Genomic DNA, 20195 nt, shown 5'->3' on the forward strand with positions numbered 1-20195 from the left:
GCTCACTCCAACCTGAATTATCGCAAATTCTTTCTGTTTTAGGAAAGCAAATTTTTGTTTTTCTTAACATCTTAGTAAGGGGGCTTTTAGGACCATTGTAGTCCCTTACACAGTCCAATGAGTTCTGGGTCACCATGAGCTTGCTGGTTAGTCTGTACCATGATGAAGAATAAACAGCCGTTTGTTAAACATTAGTTTGGATAGTGTGATTAATGTGCGGAAAAAAATACTCACGATGTAGTTAGTGACTGAGATGAAAGATTACAGGAGTTCCCAGGGAGAAACTTTCACCACAAAGTAATTCACAGGGATGGCTTATTAAAGGCCGGATTTCATGCAAAGTTTTATCAAAGCGCAGGAATTGATTAGATATTTCCGCCTACTTCAGAGCCGACAGCCGTCAGAGCGCCTGCGCAGGAGCCAGGAAGGTAAATATTACGTCACGGCTGTACGGAGGGCTGCCGCGAGACCCCCGAGGGACGGAGGACGGCGTGGGAAGCCTCATTAGGATCCTGAGGCTTCCCCCACCCAAGGTGAGTACCCCCCAGGGGACGTTTTGCCGTTACAGTTCCTCTTTAAGGCCCACCAACAGTGCACGTTTTGCAGAAAACAACAAACCTGCACAGACGAGGTAATTAGTGTCTTAGCAGAGCCGATTAACTACCTCTGTGCATTTCCACAAAACATGCACTGTTGGCGTTACTTGAGGACAGGGTTGGGAACACTGCTATAGAGTTTTTGCGTTCCTCTCACGGGCCCCGCGTTCCAGTGCTAGCTCCCCTACCAATTGGTCAAATACTGCTGCTCTGCTGCCGAGGGAGTGCTCCTGAAGAGGGGCTGGCTCCATTCTGAGCACGCGCGAACATGAGCACTTAGGCTCCCAAAGACTTCTGAAGCCTCCCTCAGCAAAGGATTCAAATGGGGCAACCAGCACTTAACCTCCCTGGCGGTATGATTCTTTCCCGATTTCAGGGTCTTAAAGTGGTACAATGTTTTCATGTGCCTTTAGACCCTGAAAGCAGGAAAAAAGACATATCGCTGAGAAATCTTCAGCAGCCCCTGTACAGACTCACCTCCCCGGGCCAGGATTACCTCTCCCAGCAACATTTTTCTTTTACTCCGAGCCTTACTCTGGGTTACCGCCAAGGAGGTTAAGGGAGGGGACCGGAAGAGGAGCAGGAAGGCTGTATAGTGTAATAAATATTTGTTGGTTGCTATTGGCAACAACACTACACCTTTGTTTGGTGCCATATCACAGGAAGTGTGATAACTCGACACTCATCACAGCAAACAGCATAGGAGTTAGAACTTCTTAGACGTCGTCAAATTTCAAGAGTTTATTTGTTAAGCAAATATACAGATGTGTTCAGTAGCAATCTTACATCTTCGTTACATGTTACCTCCCTCGTGGCGAAGCAAACGGTCTGTAGAATCTTATGCGTTCCATGCAGACTTGATCTATCCCTAGTGAATAGATCAGGCGTTCTCGTTTGTTACATCTATGCCAGTTGCACTTAGGCATATATACAGCATACAGTTACGGAAAGTTACAAGAAGAAAGTCAGCAGACGTAGAGAGCAGTCCCCTCGGGAGCCCATGCTGACTATTCTTATACTAACCTCTAAAGAGTTAAATCCTGCAGGGATGATCTAGTACCCATCGCATGCAATTGGCGGATAATAGCATGTGATGGATGACCCTATCTGCGCCTGCTCCTAGGGGACAAGCCAAATATGGCGTTTCCCCCCTTATTACCCAGAAATGAGGGAAAATGTTCCCTGGCTATTGTTTACCTTTAGGAAATATGAAAACACTCGATGTTTACAGTAAAGATGCCTGGCTGTCTGCACATCGTGGACAGATAAGCACTCTGGCCTTGGGTTAGACACCGGACCCTGTTCCACTGTGCTTCTAGAAATGCTCCTTAAAGGGAGACTCTCTGCAAGTCAAGTCTTTTAACTAACCTCAGTTAAAGTAACTGAGGCCTAGGAATTCAAGAGTATCATACATAAATGCTAACATATAGGACCCATAGTCTTCCCTCTCCTTAGGTAAGTATATGGTTCATTTTTTTAAAGCTTCCCATTAGCTTTAAATCTTTGTTTTCTCCCGTACCCCTGGGCATGTGTGAGAGTGCTCGCGCAATACGGACTTGCCAGCCTTCTGCGGTGGCACAGACCAGTATTCAAATCGGTCAAATACTGCTAGCAGGGGTGATAGCGCTGGAACAAGGGAACTGTGAGAGGAACGGAAAGGCTCTACAGGGCCTTCATAGATATGTTATTTTTTTTTTTTTTTTTTAGTGGACATTCACTTTATGTCCGTTTGATAAATTTGCAAAAATCCTGCAAAACCAGCAGTAGAAATGTGCTACCGACCCTTTAATAAACACAGGACAGAGCTAATGGGGGGGTTACAGGAATGATGGTCTCCAGGTCATTAATGCACCAACACCATGAAGGAAATCCAATACCTGACAAATGCTCCTATAGTCCTCTGACTCTGTACATCTACTTTTCCAGCAGCTTGAAAGCATTGCATGCTTAAAAGAAAACCAATTAAAAAAACAGAGAATTACTACAACAAAATGATTTTTACTTCAGTCACTTTCTTTCCCTCTACAGGTATTGATAACATTGTTTCGCTGGTGTTTTTAACCACTTTCGTACCAGCAGTCTCTGCCCCCTTAAGGACCAGAGACTGTTGGTACGGTAAAACGCCGCCTCCTGATGAATCACCACACATACCCGTCGCTCTCGCTCGGTCACGACGCTGTCCCTTCGCCGCAGGCTCCTCTCTCTGCCGTCTCGATGACGGCAGAGTGCCGGCAGCCAGTCAGGAGCTGCTTTTATTGGCTCCTGAAGCTGTCTATCAACGGGAGCCAATGTGATTGGCTCTCTTCGTGATCACATGGTCAGCAGCCAATGAAAGCGGCTCCTGATATGCTTACAGAGCTCTGCCGTCTTACAGAAGGCAGAGCGAGCAAATTGCGGTGGGTGCAGAGCGGCGAGATCGGCAGTAACGTTGGGGACATGCGATTCATTGCGACGTTGAATCTATGCCCAGTCAGAGCTGCAGCACCACCTGCGGACGTAGATTCATACTGCGTTGATCCGGAACCAGTTAAATCTTTAATACACAAATTGCCCAGAGGAACATAGTAATACTTGGAAACGCCACCCATTTCTTCTATGGCTTGTCTTCCGAACCGCACTGTGCTGCAATTCTGGACAGCATGCACCTGAATCCCTATAGCCGTACATGACATGCACATATTGCAGCAGCCCTTGGGGCTATTTTCCACTATGAAACGCGATCACAATCACTATCGCGTTTCAAGCGAATTTCCACTAACGGGATTGCGATTGAACTACTATACTATAGGAGCTCAAACTCATCCAAAATGCGTCAGGACAACGCTTGCGCTCGGTACAAAATCGCAACGCGATCGGATCGCACTAATGGAAAAAGGCTGCTGCTGTTTCCATTACTGTAACCTGCATTTTGCGATCCGTTAGGAAAAGGGCCCTTAGGGCGCTTCTAGAGCTATGTACATGCCCTGGATTGAACTCAGCCATGGCAGATGATATGCCTCGGCCAAGAATCTTAACTGAATCCAAAGTACAGCGGCCGTCCAACGTCTGTTCCAAAATCTGGCATGCAGTCTCTATAGCGATACCATTCAATCAAAAGAACCGCAGACCTAGGATGGGGAGCCCGTAGCAACAGTAATCCAACAAATGGAGAGAGGGATCCGCACAAAGACTTTTCAGGAACAATGTGAATTCTATTGTCCTAATGCACACATACACGACATCTGATCCTCCAAGCCCACGTTCATTTCGGGGACTATCCAGTCCCCTTTATCAAGGCATAAGCAGCCAAACATTTGCAAAATTCATGTTGTTCCTGAAAAGTCTGGATGTGTGCGGATCCCGATCTTGATTTGTTCTATAGCAATACCAGACAAGAGCACTGTTTCCCCATTTACCCTGCATGCGGTAAACTGCTCTGCTGTGCGCCACTCATAGTCCCTCCAATCCCCTCCATAGCAAGAGCTGTGTCACTAGCCTGGAGACTAGCGTCACATCTGTGCAGCATCGGCTCTGTGTGTGCAAGGTTTTAGTCTATCTGCAGCCTGGTATTAAGCAGAAGGTGATTACCTGCTCCATTTCATTGCTCTTCCTTTTTCTTGTGTTTTTTATTCTAACGGTTGTTGTAGAGTCGTTTCCAAGATGTTTGACTTCCATCTTGTTTGGCTTCACTGGGCTGAAGCGGATCTCCATTTGTGGTTTGGGAAATCGGCTGGCCTGTCCGTTTTGTGTGGAAAGCATAGAAGAATCCAGTACTGTGTCTGACCCATCCTGCGACTGGACAGAAACAGAGGTGTATGTTTTAGTTACAGAATGATAAAGACGTACTGAAAGAGCTGGCACATCAATATATCCATATTTTAACGTGGACCTGAACTCTTGCAATAGACAGAAGGAAAACGGAAAAATGCACCCTGTATGTATTTAAAGAATTTAAGCTTTCTAATTCCTCCTGCGACTAATTACAACTGTAATTTGATCTTTCTGCTGTGTCAGCTCAGGAATATCATCTGCCTTAGCAGAGTAGCCAATTTGTAATCACAGGATGTTAACCTTATGTCTGTTTCCATGAAAGTAGGCATATTGCATATTTATTGCAGGATTTGTATCAGCTGTAACAAATATATGTTTTTTTCTTTAAAGGTTATTATGTTGTTGCTTATCTTTTAGAGCGGAGAGGAAGTTCTGAGTTTAAAGGACTCACGAGGTGACATGTGACATGATGAGATAGACATGGGTATGTACAGTGCCTAGTACACAAATAACTAGGCTGTGTTCCTCTTTTAAAAGAGAGTTAAAAATCAGGTATGTAAGTGGCAGTTCCTGTCCGGGTCGGGACCGGGTTGGACTGGGTCAGACTATAGCGTAACCCTCACTGATAAGGAATTGCAGCCATAAAACACTTTTGTGGCAGTAAATGGCTTCTAAGAGCATGAAAGAGATAAAAAAGGTCAATAGTTCACATATTTTAGCCCTGGCATACTTCAATGTGTCATTGAGAAAAGGCCATGAAACAGTTAAAGCTTAAAACATTGATTTAAATATAAAATAAAACTGTGGGATAACTTTAAAAGTCATTTTTTGAAGGAGGAGGGCAGATACAATTGTTTATCTCAGTTTTTTTTTGCCTCGGATGTCCTTTAAGTGCAACTCCAGCTTCGTAAATGGGACTATGGTTGAGCAAAATGCAAAATCATCCAGCAGCATGTGGGGGTTGTGGAATGTGTACACAAGGATTATCTCACACCTATGCCGCCACCTCCCTTCCAAGACCTTCCAAGCCATCCTCCTACACTTCGGAAGTGTAAGATGATGTAAAGCAGACTGGAATGCATCAGAAGGAAGGCAGCAACTTAGGTGAGATAATCCTTGTGTACACAGCAGGACGATTTACTAGATCATTCTCACTCATGCCCTAATGGGGAATTATCGCATTCACTTTAGCCATGCCAAAGGTCTACTATTATTAGGATACTTTTTCATTATACAGAAAAAAATGAGGAGCCCAAGCTGTTCTATAAGTGTCCTATATTTTTATCAGATTCCTGCTAGCATACCTTCTGAATGGAGCAAACCAAAAGGTGGAAATATGGTATAAAGTCGAGCATACACCTAGATGTTTTCAGTTTTTTTTTTTGGTCAATCAAGTGTTAGGAGTCCAGGGTCAAGACACGGGCGACTAACAGCTTCGCATCACGCCGTACATAGCAGCAGGGAACCAATTTACATTGGTTCAAATTTCTGCTGAAGTCTGGTTGTACGTCTAGTGGTGCATGGCGGAAATCCAGGTCAACGACTGATATAAGGGATATATGGATTGTTTCGTTTATGGATCATACATCCAATAATTAAATGCCTAGCTTTATATTTTTGGAGCATCAGGCAGGTTATTGATATCTCCCTGATGCTCCTTGTTTACATGGATTACCGCCTTGCACCACTAGATACTCTCTCAGACTCCAGCAGATCACAGCATTGCCTTTGCTAACTTTGTAGCACTCGATGCAGTAAAAAGGTTACCTCTATGCCCAACTCTAGACTGGGAATGACAACTATTAAAAGACAACATGTACCCTTCCACTCTGTATTTTTGAAGCACATATGGTTTGCTGATCGCAACAGCACTATGATTAACATAGTTATATAGTACTAGCCCTACTAAGAAGAAATTATCTGAAGTCCTGTTCTGTTTTCCAGTACACCAAGTGTTGAAAAAATAAATAAATTGAGGTTTTATCTATGCAAAATAGATTGTCAAATTCGGTTAGGTTTCCTGAAAAGTAGACAGAAACTAAAATCCTGTTATCTGTCAAGGTTTTACTGCAGGAGAGTTCAAAGGGTCATTACTTCATTTTCAGTGTAAAGGGATAGAAGATCCTTTTCTAAACTACTAATGTTCTATTTATCATCCGTACAACACATATAATCTCATAACTTGTTATTTCACTTCAGGTTTACTTTAAGTAGCTGCCTCTAAATTTAGATCCGAGTAACTGCTAGCAAAACAATTCTGCTAAGATTCCCTTCCCAATTCCCGATTGTGGTAATGCCTACGAGTTCGCACAGATTTACATCATTAGTGGGAATCCAGTTATAACAGGTCCTTCATTTATCCACATTCCACTTACTCACCTGATTGTCACTAAGAGAGACATCACTGTTCGAGGAAGAATTTGTCTCGCGACAATTTGTGCCCAACAAGTTAGCCGATTCAAGTTTTTCAGTGGTTTGGGTTTGTATCTTCTCTGCCTGCGCCATAAAAACAAATCAGTGCTGAACAGGACAGACTGTTTCATATTATGGTGCGAGGAACTATACAATAAATTGTTAATTGAATACCCATCCAATTACAGTGCATTCAGCATACAGCAGCACATAACACTGCATATTGTAAACGATGTAAGCATGTACAAAATATCTGCAGAAATTGAAAATGTGTCAGTATGTAAATAGAATTATTTATATCAACTTCCTTAGCGGTAACCCAGTGCCGGAAATCCGCAGCTCAAAGCGGTAACCCAGAGTCTGGCTCATGGCTGCTCCGGAATGTACGAGCAGAGCCTGTGCGCATCGGGCGTTTGCCACTCACCTCCCCAGGAATCCAGCCGCTGGCAGTCATTCTTCTTCCGATCCTCGGAGCTTTTTATCCCTCTGGTGAGATTGCTGTCTATCGTCATGACAACAGGCAATCTCACTATAGGGGGAAACGAAGGGAGAACTGCAGCGCTGGATCCAGTAGAGGCGAGCAAGTCTCACCTTGATCAAACAAAGTAGTAAAACAAGGAAAACACACTTCTTTGCTGTGGCTGTTTCTGTTGATAGGCTGAGGGGAATAAGCAAGTTGTACCCGCTTCCTGTTCTGTGCATTTTGCTAATATCAGCAGCAAGACTGCTTTTCCTACTCTGATAAAGAAAAAAAAAAAAAAAAAGACAGCAGAAAACAGCTGTATGAAATAAGCAGTAAGGGCTGATTCACACTTCAAGGTTTTTTTAACCTCCTTGGCGGTAATCCCGAGCTGAGCTCGGGGTATGCCGCCGGAGGTCGCCGCTCAGGCCCTGCTGGGCCGATTTCAATTTTGTAAAAAGCAGCACACGCAGCCGGCACTTTGCCAGCCGCGTGTGCTGCCCGATCGCCGCCGCTCCGCGGCGATCCGCCGCGTGCAGCGGCGAAAGAGGGTCCCCCCAGCCGCCCGAGCCCAGCGCAGCCGGAACAAACAGTTCCGGCCGGCGCTAGGGGCTGGATCGGGCGGCTCTGACGTCAGGACGTCGACTGACGTCCATGACGTCACTCCGCTCGTCGCCATGGCGACGAGGAAAGCGAAACAAGATAGGCCGCTCATTGCGGCCTATCTTGTTACTTTCGATTGCCGGAGGCGATCGAAAGTACGCTTCCGGAGCGCCCTCTAGTGGGCTTTCATGCAGCCAACTTTCAGTTGGCTGCATGAAATACTTTTTTTTTAATTTAAAAAAAACCCTCCCGCAGCCTCCCTGGCGATTTTAATAGAACGCCAGGGAGGTTAAACGCCAGAGATTTTAAAAGTTCTTGCTAATGCAATCCTATGGGGGATTTTTTACAAAATCACATCGCTCCAGTGAGAATACTCACATAGGAGAACATTAGCAAGTGCTATTAAAATCACAAGTGCTTAGAAAAGCTCTTGTAGTGTGAACGAACCCTAAGTACTATATTTTTTCAGACCATAAGACGCTCCTGATCATAAGACGCACTTAGGTTTAGAAGATAAAAAACAGGGAAAAACAAAACATACTAGGACCAGGTGCGTCTAGGGTGCAGGGCCATCTTAAAGGGACACTTAAGTCAAGCAAAAAAAAAAAAACAAAAAAAAACAAACAAAAAAAAAACAACAACATGCGTTTTACTCACCTTGGGCTTCCACCAGCCCCCTGCAGCTGTCCGGTGCTCTCGTAGCCTCGCTCCGATCCTCCTGTCCCTGCTGGAGGCTACTTCTGGTTTCGGCGACAGGCTGGGAACACCAGTTATTCTTCTCGTTTCCGGCCGCAATAGCACCCTCTATACTGCTATTGCGGCCTTCCTTGCTGCAATAGCAGTATAGAGGGTGCTATTGTAGCCAGGAGCGCGAAGAATCACTCGCGTTCCCAGCCTGTCAGCAAAACCGGAAGTAGCCGCCGGCGGGGACAGGCGTATCGAAGCGAGGCTACGAGGGCACCGGACAGCTGCAGGGGGCTGATGGAAGCCCCAAGTGAGTAAAACTCAATTTTTGTGTGACTTAAGTGACCCTTTAAGGATCTTCTCCCTTCAATAATTATGCCCTCCATGTACCTTTTGTGTCCCCCTTGTACCATGTGCCCTCTTGTGTCCCCCTCCTCTGTTCGCTTGCTGGTGTTATAGTATGGTTTACAGGCAACATCCCCTGGCTAGGCTCTACTCTCTCCGATACACAGTGTGCAGTGAGGATCTCATGCTCTGTCCCGGGAGTGGCGGTTCTGCTCGTTCTACACTGGCGGGTGTTCTTCTGTACTATAGCTTAGGGTCCTTATCAAGCGAGGGACCCTTAAAGCTACAGTATAGAAAAACACCTGGCGGTGTATAGCGCGCAGAGCCACCACTCCAGAGACAGAAGCGAGCACTGCACATGGAGCATCGGCAGGAGGTAGGAGAGCCTAGCCTGGGGACATTGCCTGTAAACAACACTTTAATGCAAGAGGCTGGGCAGCAGTGAAGAGTAATGACCCCACCACCACCCTTGGCGTGAACAGGCCCAAAACCTGAAAATGTCATAAAAATACAACAGCAGACAAACTGCACAGTTCTATTTTCAGAACTCACCATTTCTACAGGAGCAACAGAGACTGATGAGGGCTGTTTATTTTCCACTTTTGTGAGTTTATCCTGTAATTCTCTGACTTTGGCTTCACTCGCGGCCAACTGCCTCCTCACTTCATCCAGAGCAGAGGAATCCTAAAATGGGGAAACCTGTTAACTCCAGTTCTAGCAACTTCCACAGGAAATTAGGAAGATGGTCACGATTACTCACAGAAACCTTTTTTTATATATTTTAAAATGGATCAAAGACAAACTTTTGCTGCCTTCATTTTTCTGCCCCTTGCATAGTTTATAGGGCATTCTTCCCCCCAAATGCTTTTTTAATATTTTATTACCTAATTACATGTAAATGAATGTATCCACGCCCCCAGCACCTAGGCATTCTGAGACCCTTGCTGCAAGTGCTCATGGGAGCTTAGCCTGGGGAGGAGGAGGCTTTTGCTGAAGCAAGCATGAGATTTTAGAGGCAAGGGGGTGGAGAGGGGAGTGACGTTTTCACAGGCTGAGGGGTGGAGATGCAGAGCAGTTTGCCTGTGTAATGATGACAAGCAGAATATGGCTGCTCTCATTGTATCACAGGAAGAAATAATCATATACTGTTGAAGCTGTTTGCAGCTAGATTAACTGTGTAAACCAACTAAACTTTAGATAAGATATATAGACAAGTTACTTGCTATAGTTAGTTTTTCATCTCGTATCCGCTTTAAAGTGGACCTGAACTTGCACAGGACAGAAGGAAAACAAAGAGAAACGCACTCTGTATGTATTTAGAGAGTTCAGCCTGTCTAATTCCCCCTCATCAAGTTATTATGCTGTTGCCTATCTTTTATGCTGGGATTACACAATGAGGTTTTTCAGCAGATTTACTGTCCGATCGATTTTCCGATCGTTTTTCTGATTTCCATTCACGTCTATGAGAAATCGATAAGAAAAAAACAATTGAAATTTAGATCGGACATGTCGGAAATTATCTATCGAACCATCTATCTGCCAAAAAATTCCCATTGTGTATTCCCAGCATTAAAGCTTAGGTTACGTCTGCTTTAAATATATTAGGGCAGATTTATCCAAACCAGTGCAAGGAATACTGGAGCAAAAGTAGAGCAGATGCCCAAATCAAGGATCCCGATTGGTCCTTTTCAGCCACTACTCTGCTTTTGCACTGGTTTTGATAAACCTGTAACTGGGAAAAGAGAAATTGCTGGCATGTTTGGTAATATACAAGCAATTTACACCTACGAACTTGTAATGTAAGAAGCATATCTAGGAACAACTGATTTATGAATGGGCGGGTAACACATGTAAATAGTATACAACCTAGTTTGTACTTCTTTACAAAAATAACCTTTTATTGTCATGTGCAGCACTACATGAGGTCACGTTAATTGTAACACAGACCTCAATACAAACCGTAGACTTTTGTTTAAATAAATGAATCGGCATGAACTCCACTTGCATGTCATTTACCCAATTCTCTTACATTGGAAACAGCAGTAACAAGGCCAATAACGTACACAGAGGGGAAAACAAATAGATTAACCAGCCGACCTCATGGGGGTTGAAGGGGACAAGCATATATAAGCCCCATTCAAGCACAAAATTATGAAGCACAATGATCTCATTAAAATACCATCATAATGATATTAGCGCATGTTGTATTTTTGTAGTTGAAATAAGGCGTACCGTATATACTCGCATATAAGCTGACCTGTGTATAAGCTGTGGTACACATTTTCCCAACTAGAGAAGGTAAGACACCTGATCACTGTTACACTACGACTAAGGACTCGTATCACTGTCAGCAGGGCAGCTTTGGGGAACTCAGATCATGCTGTTATACAGCTTATCCCAACATACATGCAAAGATTAAAAACTGCCAAACCGGTCGTGACCACAGTTAAGAAATGGACTAACGAAGCTGTAAAAAAACTACAGAGCTGTTTTGATTTGACTGACTGGAATATTTTCAAAGAATCCAGTGACCTAAATGAATACACTGACGCTGTGACATCATATATTACCTTTTGCGAAGGGGCCTGTATCCCTACTACAAAATGCATCAGGCACAATAATGATAAACCCTGGTTTACATCACATCTTAGGAAGCTGCGCCTCGACAAAGAAAGGGCATATCGTACTGGCGATAAAGTCCTCTACAAAGCTGCGAAATACAAACTGCAGAGAGCCATTACTGACGCAAAAAAAATTATTCTAAAAAACCTGGAGGAAAAATGTTCCACAGCCGACTCGTCCACAATATGGAAATCTCTACATGAAATGACTAAGTACAGAAAGAAATCTCCACAATCACTACACAACCTGCAGCTTGCAAGTGAACTGAATACATTTTATTGCAAGTTTGACACTACCAACAAAAGTCAAACACACCAAGTCAATTTGCATCTCTGCAAAAGGCAAACCGAGCCAACGTCTCCACCCCCTGCAGTGCCTCAGCATCTACACAACACAGGAGGCCAGACACAATCTGCTAACCTGTACCCAGATGTGCATGCTCTACCAATATGCCAATCAGATGTAAACAAACTCTTCAAAAGACAGAAAACAAATAAGGCGAAATGTCTGAAACTCTGTGCCGTTCAATTAGCGTCTGTATTCACAGACATTTTCAAATCATCTCTGGAACTCTCAATTGTCCCTGCCTGTTTTAAAAGCTCAATCATTGTACCAATTCCAAAAAATCAAAACCTACATGTTTAAATGATTACAGGCCTGTTGCCCTGACATCATTTAAAAAACTGATAATGGCTTATCTGAAATTCATCAAAGATCCCCTGCTGGACTCTCTGCAATTTGCCTACAGGCCTAATAGATCCGCAGACGACACCATTAACATGTGTACGCATTATGTACTACAGCATCTAGACAACCCAGGAACCTCCACCAGGATTTTATTCATAGATTTCAGCTCTGCATTTAATACCATAATACCATCCCTGCTACACAGCAAGCTCTCCCAGCTACACATACCTGAATCCATCTGCAAATGGATAACCAATTTCTTAACAGACGGGAAACTGCATGTTAGACTTGGTAAACACATCAAGCTCTCTGACAGTCAGTACTGGTGCAACCCAGGGCTGTGTGCTTTCCCCACTGCTCTACTCACTTTACACCAATGACTGCATCTCCACAGATTCATCTGTTAAGGTTCTGAAGTTTGCAGATGACACAACAGTAGTTGGTCTCATACAAAACGGGGTTGAGTGTGCATACAGGCATGTAGTGGGACAGCTTTCCTCCTGGTGCAACAGCAACAACTTGGAACTAAATGCTTTCAAAACCATGGATATGATAATAGACTTTAGGAGATCCCCCCCCAGCACCTCCCCTTAATCATAAATGGATCCACAATAACCCAGGTAGAGTTCAAGTTTCTTGGGTCCACGATCTCAAACAACCTAAAATTGGATAACAATACGCCCACTATCGTCAAGAAAGCGCAGCAGAGGATGTACCATCTACAACAGCTGAGAAAGTTTGGCCTACCTAAAAATCTAATGGTGCAGTTCTACACTGCAATCATTGAATCCACCATAACTTCATCTAGGACTGTATGGTTCGCTCCTACTCAGCATTAGAAAAGGGGAGGCTGCAGCACATCATCCGAACAGCGGAAAGGATAATTGGTTGTAGCTTACCTTCCCTACAGAATCTGTACGCTAGCACGTGCAGAAAGAGCAACCATAATTGCCTCTGACCCCTCTCACCCAGCTCACGCCATATTCCAGCTCTTGCCTTCAGGAGTAAGATTTCGGTCAATCGCAACTAAAACCTCTAGACACAGGAACAGCTTTTTTCCTCAGGCGGTAGCCATACTTAATGTTGAACCACTCTAGAGCTGCTAAGACTTGAAAGTAATCAGCACAGAACTGAAAATGAACAATTCTCACCTTGCTTACTGCCACTGTACTCACATTCTGTCCTGGACTTGTAATATACATACTGTCTGTCCTATTTTTGTTTTGTTTGTGTTTGCATTTGTTAAGCAACTGCCAAGACAAATTCCTTGCAGGTGCAAACTTGCGAAATAAATTGATTCTGATTACGCCTCTTTCCTGTATAACCCCCTCCAAAGTAGCCCAACGTGTCCCCAGTACAAGACAGTCCTCCTCCCCATAGCCAGATAATAAATCATCCCCTCTCCCCATAGCCAGATGTGCCCCAAGGATACAGCTGTGTCTCAAGACACCACTAGATGGTGTCATAGATATGAGACACAGTGATTGCCACACAGAAATAATCTCCAATCATTGCACCGCTGACACATTGCTTGCATGCTTCGCTCCACAAGCCAGGGGACACAGGTAGTATTGAGCAGCGCACTCTGCACACCATGTTGCAGGGGATGGGGGCACAAACACAGCAGGGAGACAGCTGGCAAGAGCAGGATCAATAGTGCATGTGTAACATCTGAAACTATGGCGGCTGCGGATACGTAGGCAATACCCACAGCCGCCTTTGTTCCCTGTTTACAGGCCTTATCCTTCCCGGCGGCGTCCAGCACGCCGGGAACGGCATTGTCTCTTGCTCATAGGGTCGCTGTATCGCGCAGGCGCGTGCGGAGACAGGACCTTTATGCTGGAAGAAGGCGTGTCAGCTGACCTGCCGGTCAGGTGACTTCAAGGAGTGACTCGCGTCGCTCGGATTGGCTGATTGCTAGGGGGCGTGGCGCTGGGCTCTCCTCGGCTTCTTAAGCCTTCACAGATCATTGGCAACTCGTCTGCTGTTGCAAATACACTCGTGTTAGCGCTCAGACCTAGTGAGGTTCCGGTTGATGATAGATGTATATGCAGTGTTTGCGATATACATCTATCTATAGTTAGTGATTATATTGTACTCTGATAACCAGTGTATATTTCTGGCTACTCTCTGACCTTGCTATTGCTAAACGATTCTGTACCTCTGCCTTTCTGACTTAAGTTGCTGAACCTCTGCCTGATATTCACTACTCTCTCGCCTGTCGATTTTGTACTCTTCTCTACCTGCCTGTTATTGAACCTTGCCTGTCTGACTACCCTACTCAACAGTGGGCCCTTGCCACTGGTGAGGTGCTCTAGCTATTAGAACCTACCAGCCCCTCTGGTGAGGTTCAGACTTACTTGCATAGCTCCAGTGACTGATCGTATCTTGCCAGCTCCTCTGGTAAGGTCTAGTTAAACTATTCAGTCATTTGTGCTGCTAGTACCTTACCAGCTCCTCTGCCAAGGTCTAGTTAAACTATTCAGTCATTTGTGCTGTTAGTACCTTACCAGCTCCTCTGGTAAGGTTTAGCCAAACTTCGTTAATGCTTTCATTATTAGTACTTTGCCAGCTCCTCTGGTAAAGGTATTGTTATTTGTGTTGGTAGACCCTCCAGCTCCTCTGGAGAAGTCTATACTGTTTCAACAAACACCACACCTTACTCTCAGCTAGCTATACTAGTATTATTGATGATACTGCAGATCACCACATAATCAGGTATAGCGTCTGTATTATTGGTGATTCTGCATATCACAAATAATCAGACGTCTGAGTTGCAGCACCCAATCGTTACAGCATGATCTTTATGCTCCTCTGCCAGTAACAAAACTTGCTCCACCATCGTTCTGCTCCACTGACCCGCATATAAGCTGAGGGGGTAACTTTTCAGCACATTTTTAAGCAGAAAAATGAGGCTTATACACGAGTACATAAGGTATATAATTCTAACCCCTATAATACATATGAGCTTGGGTATTTCACATTCAGCTGGCTAATCTGCCAGCCTATGACGTGGGCACTGAGATGTGCTTAAAGTAAGAAGAACCTTCATATTACCGGACACAAAATATCCAATAAGAAATTACTTACTTAGTTTACCTAATCCTGTTTTTAGTGTTCACTGTTTAATTTAGAAAAAATGTGATATGACAAAAGAGGAAAGACTATTTCTGCTGGTTTCCATCTTTACTGTTTCTCTGTGATGCCAAAAGGGACATCACTTCTGTCCTTTTCCTTTCAACCCAGCTCAGTGTTAAATTCTCTCTCACTACTGCCACAGCTTACTGTCCCCTCCCACAGCAACCATCATCTAGACCAGTGTTTCTCAACATTTTATTGGTATGTACACCTTTTAAACACTGTGCTCACCAAGTACCCCCTAGCATAGTAAACATTATCACAAGTACCCGTTGACAAATATATATTTAGTCGTAGTACATTGTAATTGGTTCTAAACAATTTCCAAGCAATTAGTATTGCTTTTAATTAGCTAAAACACTAATTTGGTGTTATTTGAATACGATTTATCATCTTCTAAAACTCTGAATGTGGTATCTTTGGTTAAGTATAAGAAGCCTGAGTAACCCCTGAAACCATCAGAAGTACCCCCTGGGGTACACGTACCACACGTTAGGAACCTAAAATCTAGATAACAGGCTTACATCACTGTATAAACTCGGCTAAAGGAGGGGAATTCAATTATCTACTGGTCATAGTGTGCATTCCACTGCATAGTACATGTTACAGCTAATTGTTTTAGCTCATCTTAGGGTTGATTCTCAAAGCTTACTTATTGTTCACAGTACTGGGAAGGGAAGCTAATGCGCGAGATATATAAGCAGAGAATTCATGAGATAAACAGGTAAGGAGAGATACATTATGAGTTAAGTCAAATAAGGAGAGATAAACCATGAGTTAAGTCAGTTAGGGAGAGATAAATCCTGAGTTGTCATTTAATGCTAGGTACAAACTAGGAGATTTTCTGGCAGATTTACTGTCAGATCGATTATTACCAACATGTTCGATCTGATTTCCGATCGATTTCTGATAAAAGTGAATAGAAAACAGTCGGAATTTGATCGGACATGTTGGAAATGATTGATCTGACAAAAAAATCTCAGTGTGTACCTAGCATAAAGGTGGGATACTATAAATTGTGAGTTAAGAAGTTGATTAAATTCAGCAGAAAAGCTTTGTGAATCAGCCCACTTAACCCTAAAATCAGCTCTCTCACCTCTTTATTGTGCCCATTGGTAGCGTTTTTCAGAGTCTCTATTTCTCGTTGTTTCTCAGCATTGCTGCTAACCAAAGTTTTCAGCTGAATTTCAAGAGCAGAGAGAAGCTCATCCCGTTCCTTCCGCCAATTCTCAAGAGTTTTCTCCTTCTCGGCCAGCTGAGCAGAAAGATTCTCCTGAAAGGAGAAAGGATAGTTTACCTGTAAGTGGTGACATTCTGTGCCCGCAGAATACAGAATATCATGGCAGTACAGAGAGCTTTCCCCGACACTTATATTTCCATTGTCAGGCCTCGTTAACATTGGGTGCGCTGAGAAACAGTAAAAGCGCAAGATAAAAAACGCATGCGTTTGTGTGCGCGTTTTAGTGCGTTGCGCTTTTATTAAGCAGGTTTTGTTTATTGTAGCAGTTGTCAATAAAGTTTTGTTTTCATATGAATTTTTTTTTCCAGTTAGGGGTAAAAAAATCGCATGTGCTTAAATGCGATTCTATGCACTAAAAAAGCGCACTCATTCACTTACCGGTACATTGATGTGCGCCTTACAGCTCAATGCACAGAAATGCATGTAACACTACGTTTTTGTAACGCAGCTCAGCGCAGAGCATAGCATAGATGTGAACCAGGCACATTTAATTACATGGGAAATCAATACCTTGCAGAACAGACAGGGCAATGCGCTGTGAAAAGCGCACAGAAACGGCCCTGATGTGAACGAGGCCTCAGACCCATGTCACACGAGCAAGTGCAGCGACTATGGAATAGTCAACATCTACAGCACACTAAAGCTGCAGTAATAAGCTGCTGTAGTGTGCTGTAAGGGCTGAAGCCCCCATAGAAATAAATAAATATTATATATATATATATATATCAGCATTTTTGGAGTAAATTCTGGCGATTTCAATCCTTTAGCAGCCAATTTATTTAGAAGCTTGCTAGTGATCCAAGCAATTTTAGGAAATGATTTTTACATTTTCCTTCTTATATTTAGTACTGCTGTAATGAGTATTTTAATGCCACTTGTCACTAGGGGGCAGAGTGAGACAATAACAGAGGACGTCTGCTTTTAGTTTCTATATTTTCTGCTAGTAGTGAGAGATCAAAGCATTCCAAGAATTTACAGCACGATGAGTTCTGCCGAATGAGTCAAAAGCAGTGTGAACGTCTCAAACAAGATAACTCTGTTGAAGCTGCTAATGAGTTAAAGCACTTTTGGATTTAATGCTAGCGATTCGTACAGCGATTCCGAACAACAACACTAGTTCTCACCACTGATTCAGCAAACCATAGTGAATGCAGACTGAAATTATGGCTTTGTAACTATGCTTCTGCTATGCATCAGGCTTCATTAAAATAATGCAAACAGCCATTGCTAGCTGGACTCAGTACCATGTTAGCACTTTATTTAATGCTCTCTCTGTGTGAATGCTTTATAAAGATTTCATTGTGATTAATATGTGCATATTATTGGCTATGTATATTCTCGCGTTTCAGGCAATGGTATATTCACATCAGTCTTTAGCTCTAGAGATTACCCCTTACCACTTCGGTCTGCTGCTTTATATAGCGCTCCCGATCTTCAGCAAATTTTCTCATCTCCTTGTTGCGATGGTTCTCAGATTCCTTAGCCTGACCTATGAGAGTCAATTTTTCCTCTAACCATTTCTTCCTGCCATTGCTGTATTTCTCTTCAAGTTCCTACAAAACCGAGAGGAAAATTACTTCCAGCGGATATTCAAGGCAAGAGGTTTTAAAATCAAGCATCACATACAGATAGGCCCATAAATATTTGGACAGGGACAACTTTTTTCCCATTTGGTTCTGTAGATTACCACAATGAATTTTAAATGAAACAGATGCAGTTGAAGAGCAGACTTTCAGGTTTAATTCAGTAGGGTGAACAAAACGATTGCAGAAAAATGTGAGGCAACTAAAGCATTTTTTTTAACACAATCCCTTCCTTTCAGGTGCTCAAAAGTAATTGGACAAATTAAATAACTGGAACTAAAATATGTTTATTTCTAATAATTGGTTGACAACCCTTTGCGGGCAATGACAGCTTGAAGTCTGGAACTCCTGGACATAACCAAATGCTGGGTTGCCTCCTTTTTAATGCTCTGCCAGGCCTTTACTGCAGAGGCTTTCAGTTGTACTGTAGTCAGGGCCGGATTTGTACTCTTTACCGCCCAAGGCCGCTGTCGCCAGCAGCCCCCTTCAGTATAGGTAACCTGATGACCCCATCCCCTCCCCAGTATAGGTAGCCAGATGACTCCTCCCCACTTTCCTTACAGTATAGGTAGCCAGATGACTACCTTAATCCCTCCTTTTCTCAATCCCCCCCCCCTCCCTTTCAGTATAGGTAGCCAGCTCGCCTTCACACTGCAGCAGCCATCAGTGTCACTCATTTCACTGCTCATCTCCAGCGCAGAAGCTTCCTCTTCCTTTCCGTCTCCAATGCTGCCCAAGTCCGTAGCTGCCCAACACAATGCAAACGTGCACAGAGGGCAAGGTGGCTGCTGCACAGGCGGCTAGCAGCAGAGTACCGCGGTCAGACACTCGCCTGACCTCCCTGCATTGCAGCATTTCCAAGCTTGCAAATGCTGCATAAGTTCAGCCTGCTGCTTTGGTGCCCCTACTCCTGTGGTGCCCTAGGCCATGGCCTAGGTGACCTTGGCCTAAATCCGGCCCTGACTGTAGTTTGTTTGTAGGCCTTTCTGTCTGAAGTTTAGTCTTTAACGAGTGAAATGCATACTCAATTGGGTTAAGATCAGATGATTGACTTGGCCATTCAAGAATTTTCCACTTCTTTGCTTTAAAGTGGATCCAAGATAAACGTTTACTTATTGCAAAATGGTGCTCCTTTCATATGGTTTATAGGGCATTCCTCAAGCCTAATACTTTTTTTTGTTTTGTTTTAATACTCTAATTCCCTATAAACTAAACAAGCCTTGCCCACAGCTCCTTTTGTGCCTTGGCACTGTAGCAAGGGCTTATGGGAGCTCAGTCTTGGCAGGAGGAGGAGGTTACTAGCCATTGATCTCAAAGGCAGAGGGGAGGAGGAGGAGAGGGGACTGAATTTACACACAGGCAAGCTGATAGCATCTCCAGCCCTCAGGCCTGTGACAGTGTGAAGAACAGAACATGGCGGCCCTCATTGTATCACAGGAATAAATAATCAAACTTTTAAAGTTGTTTGCAGCTAGCTATGCTGTGTAAACTATCTAAACGGGGATCCCCCGGGAGGTGAGTTAAAATGCCTGCTGCGTGCATTGCTCTGCATAGAGCCTCCGACTGCTACCCAGAGTGTAGGTCGGGGTTATCACTGCGGTTTTGCTACCGCCAAGGAGGTTAATAAACTCCTAGGTTGCTTTAGCTGTATGTTTTGGGTCACTGTCCATCATGAAACCCCACCCATTCCATTTGGCTGCACCTTGCTGGATTTGAGCAGACAGTATGTCTCTGAACACCTCAGAATTAATTCAGCTGCTTCTGCCCTGTGTCACATTATCAATAAATGCTAGAGTCCTCAGTGCCACTGGCAGCCATGCACGCCCAAGCCATCACACTGCCTCCACTGCATTTACAGATGATGTGGTATGCTTTTGATAATTAGCTATTCCATGCCTTCTCCATACTTTTTTTCTTGCCATCATTCTGGTACAGGTTAATCTTAGTTTCATCAGTCCAAGGAATGTTTTTCCAGAACTGTGGTGGCTTTTTTAATGTTCTTTCGCAAAGTCCAATCTAGCAAATCATTTAGGACCAGTGAGGGCACAGGACGGCTGCAGGGGGCTGGCAGAAAC

General features: G+C 43.9%; 1 protein-coding gene across 3 annotated transcripts in view; it reads right to left on the reverse strand.

Moving 5' to 3' along the window:
• Positions 1-20195, reverse strand: part of KIF20B (kinesin family member 20B) — a 175136-nt gene that overhangs the window by 19666 nt on the left and 135275 nt on the right. For 2 of the 3 annotated variants that reach the window (XM_068258631.1, XM_068258633.1), the window contains 6 exons: positions 17935-18090; positions 16394-16570; positions 9403-9534; positions 6726-6842; positions 4164-4370; positions 2474-2542 (listed from right to left, as the gene is read on the reverse strand). In XM_068258631.1, coding sequence (XP_068114732.1) covers positions 2474-2542; positions 4164-4370; positions 6726-6842; positions 9403-9534; positions 16394-16570; positions 17935-18090 — 858 coding nt within the window. The remainder of the gene's footprint in view (positions 1-2473; positions 2543-4163; positions 4371-6725; positions 6843-9402; positions 9535-16393; positions 16571-17934; positions 18091-20195) is intronic. The other variant, XM_068258632.1, reaches the window with a different exon arrangement.

Source organism: Hyperolius riggenbachi, chromosome 10 (genome assembly GCF_040937935.1).
Source record: "Hyperolius riggenbachi isolate aHypRig1 chromosome 10, aHypRig1.pri, whole genome shotgun sequence".
NCBI lineage: Eukaryota > Metazoa > Chordata > Amphibia > Anura > Hyperoliidae > Hyperolius > Hyperolius riggenbachi.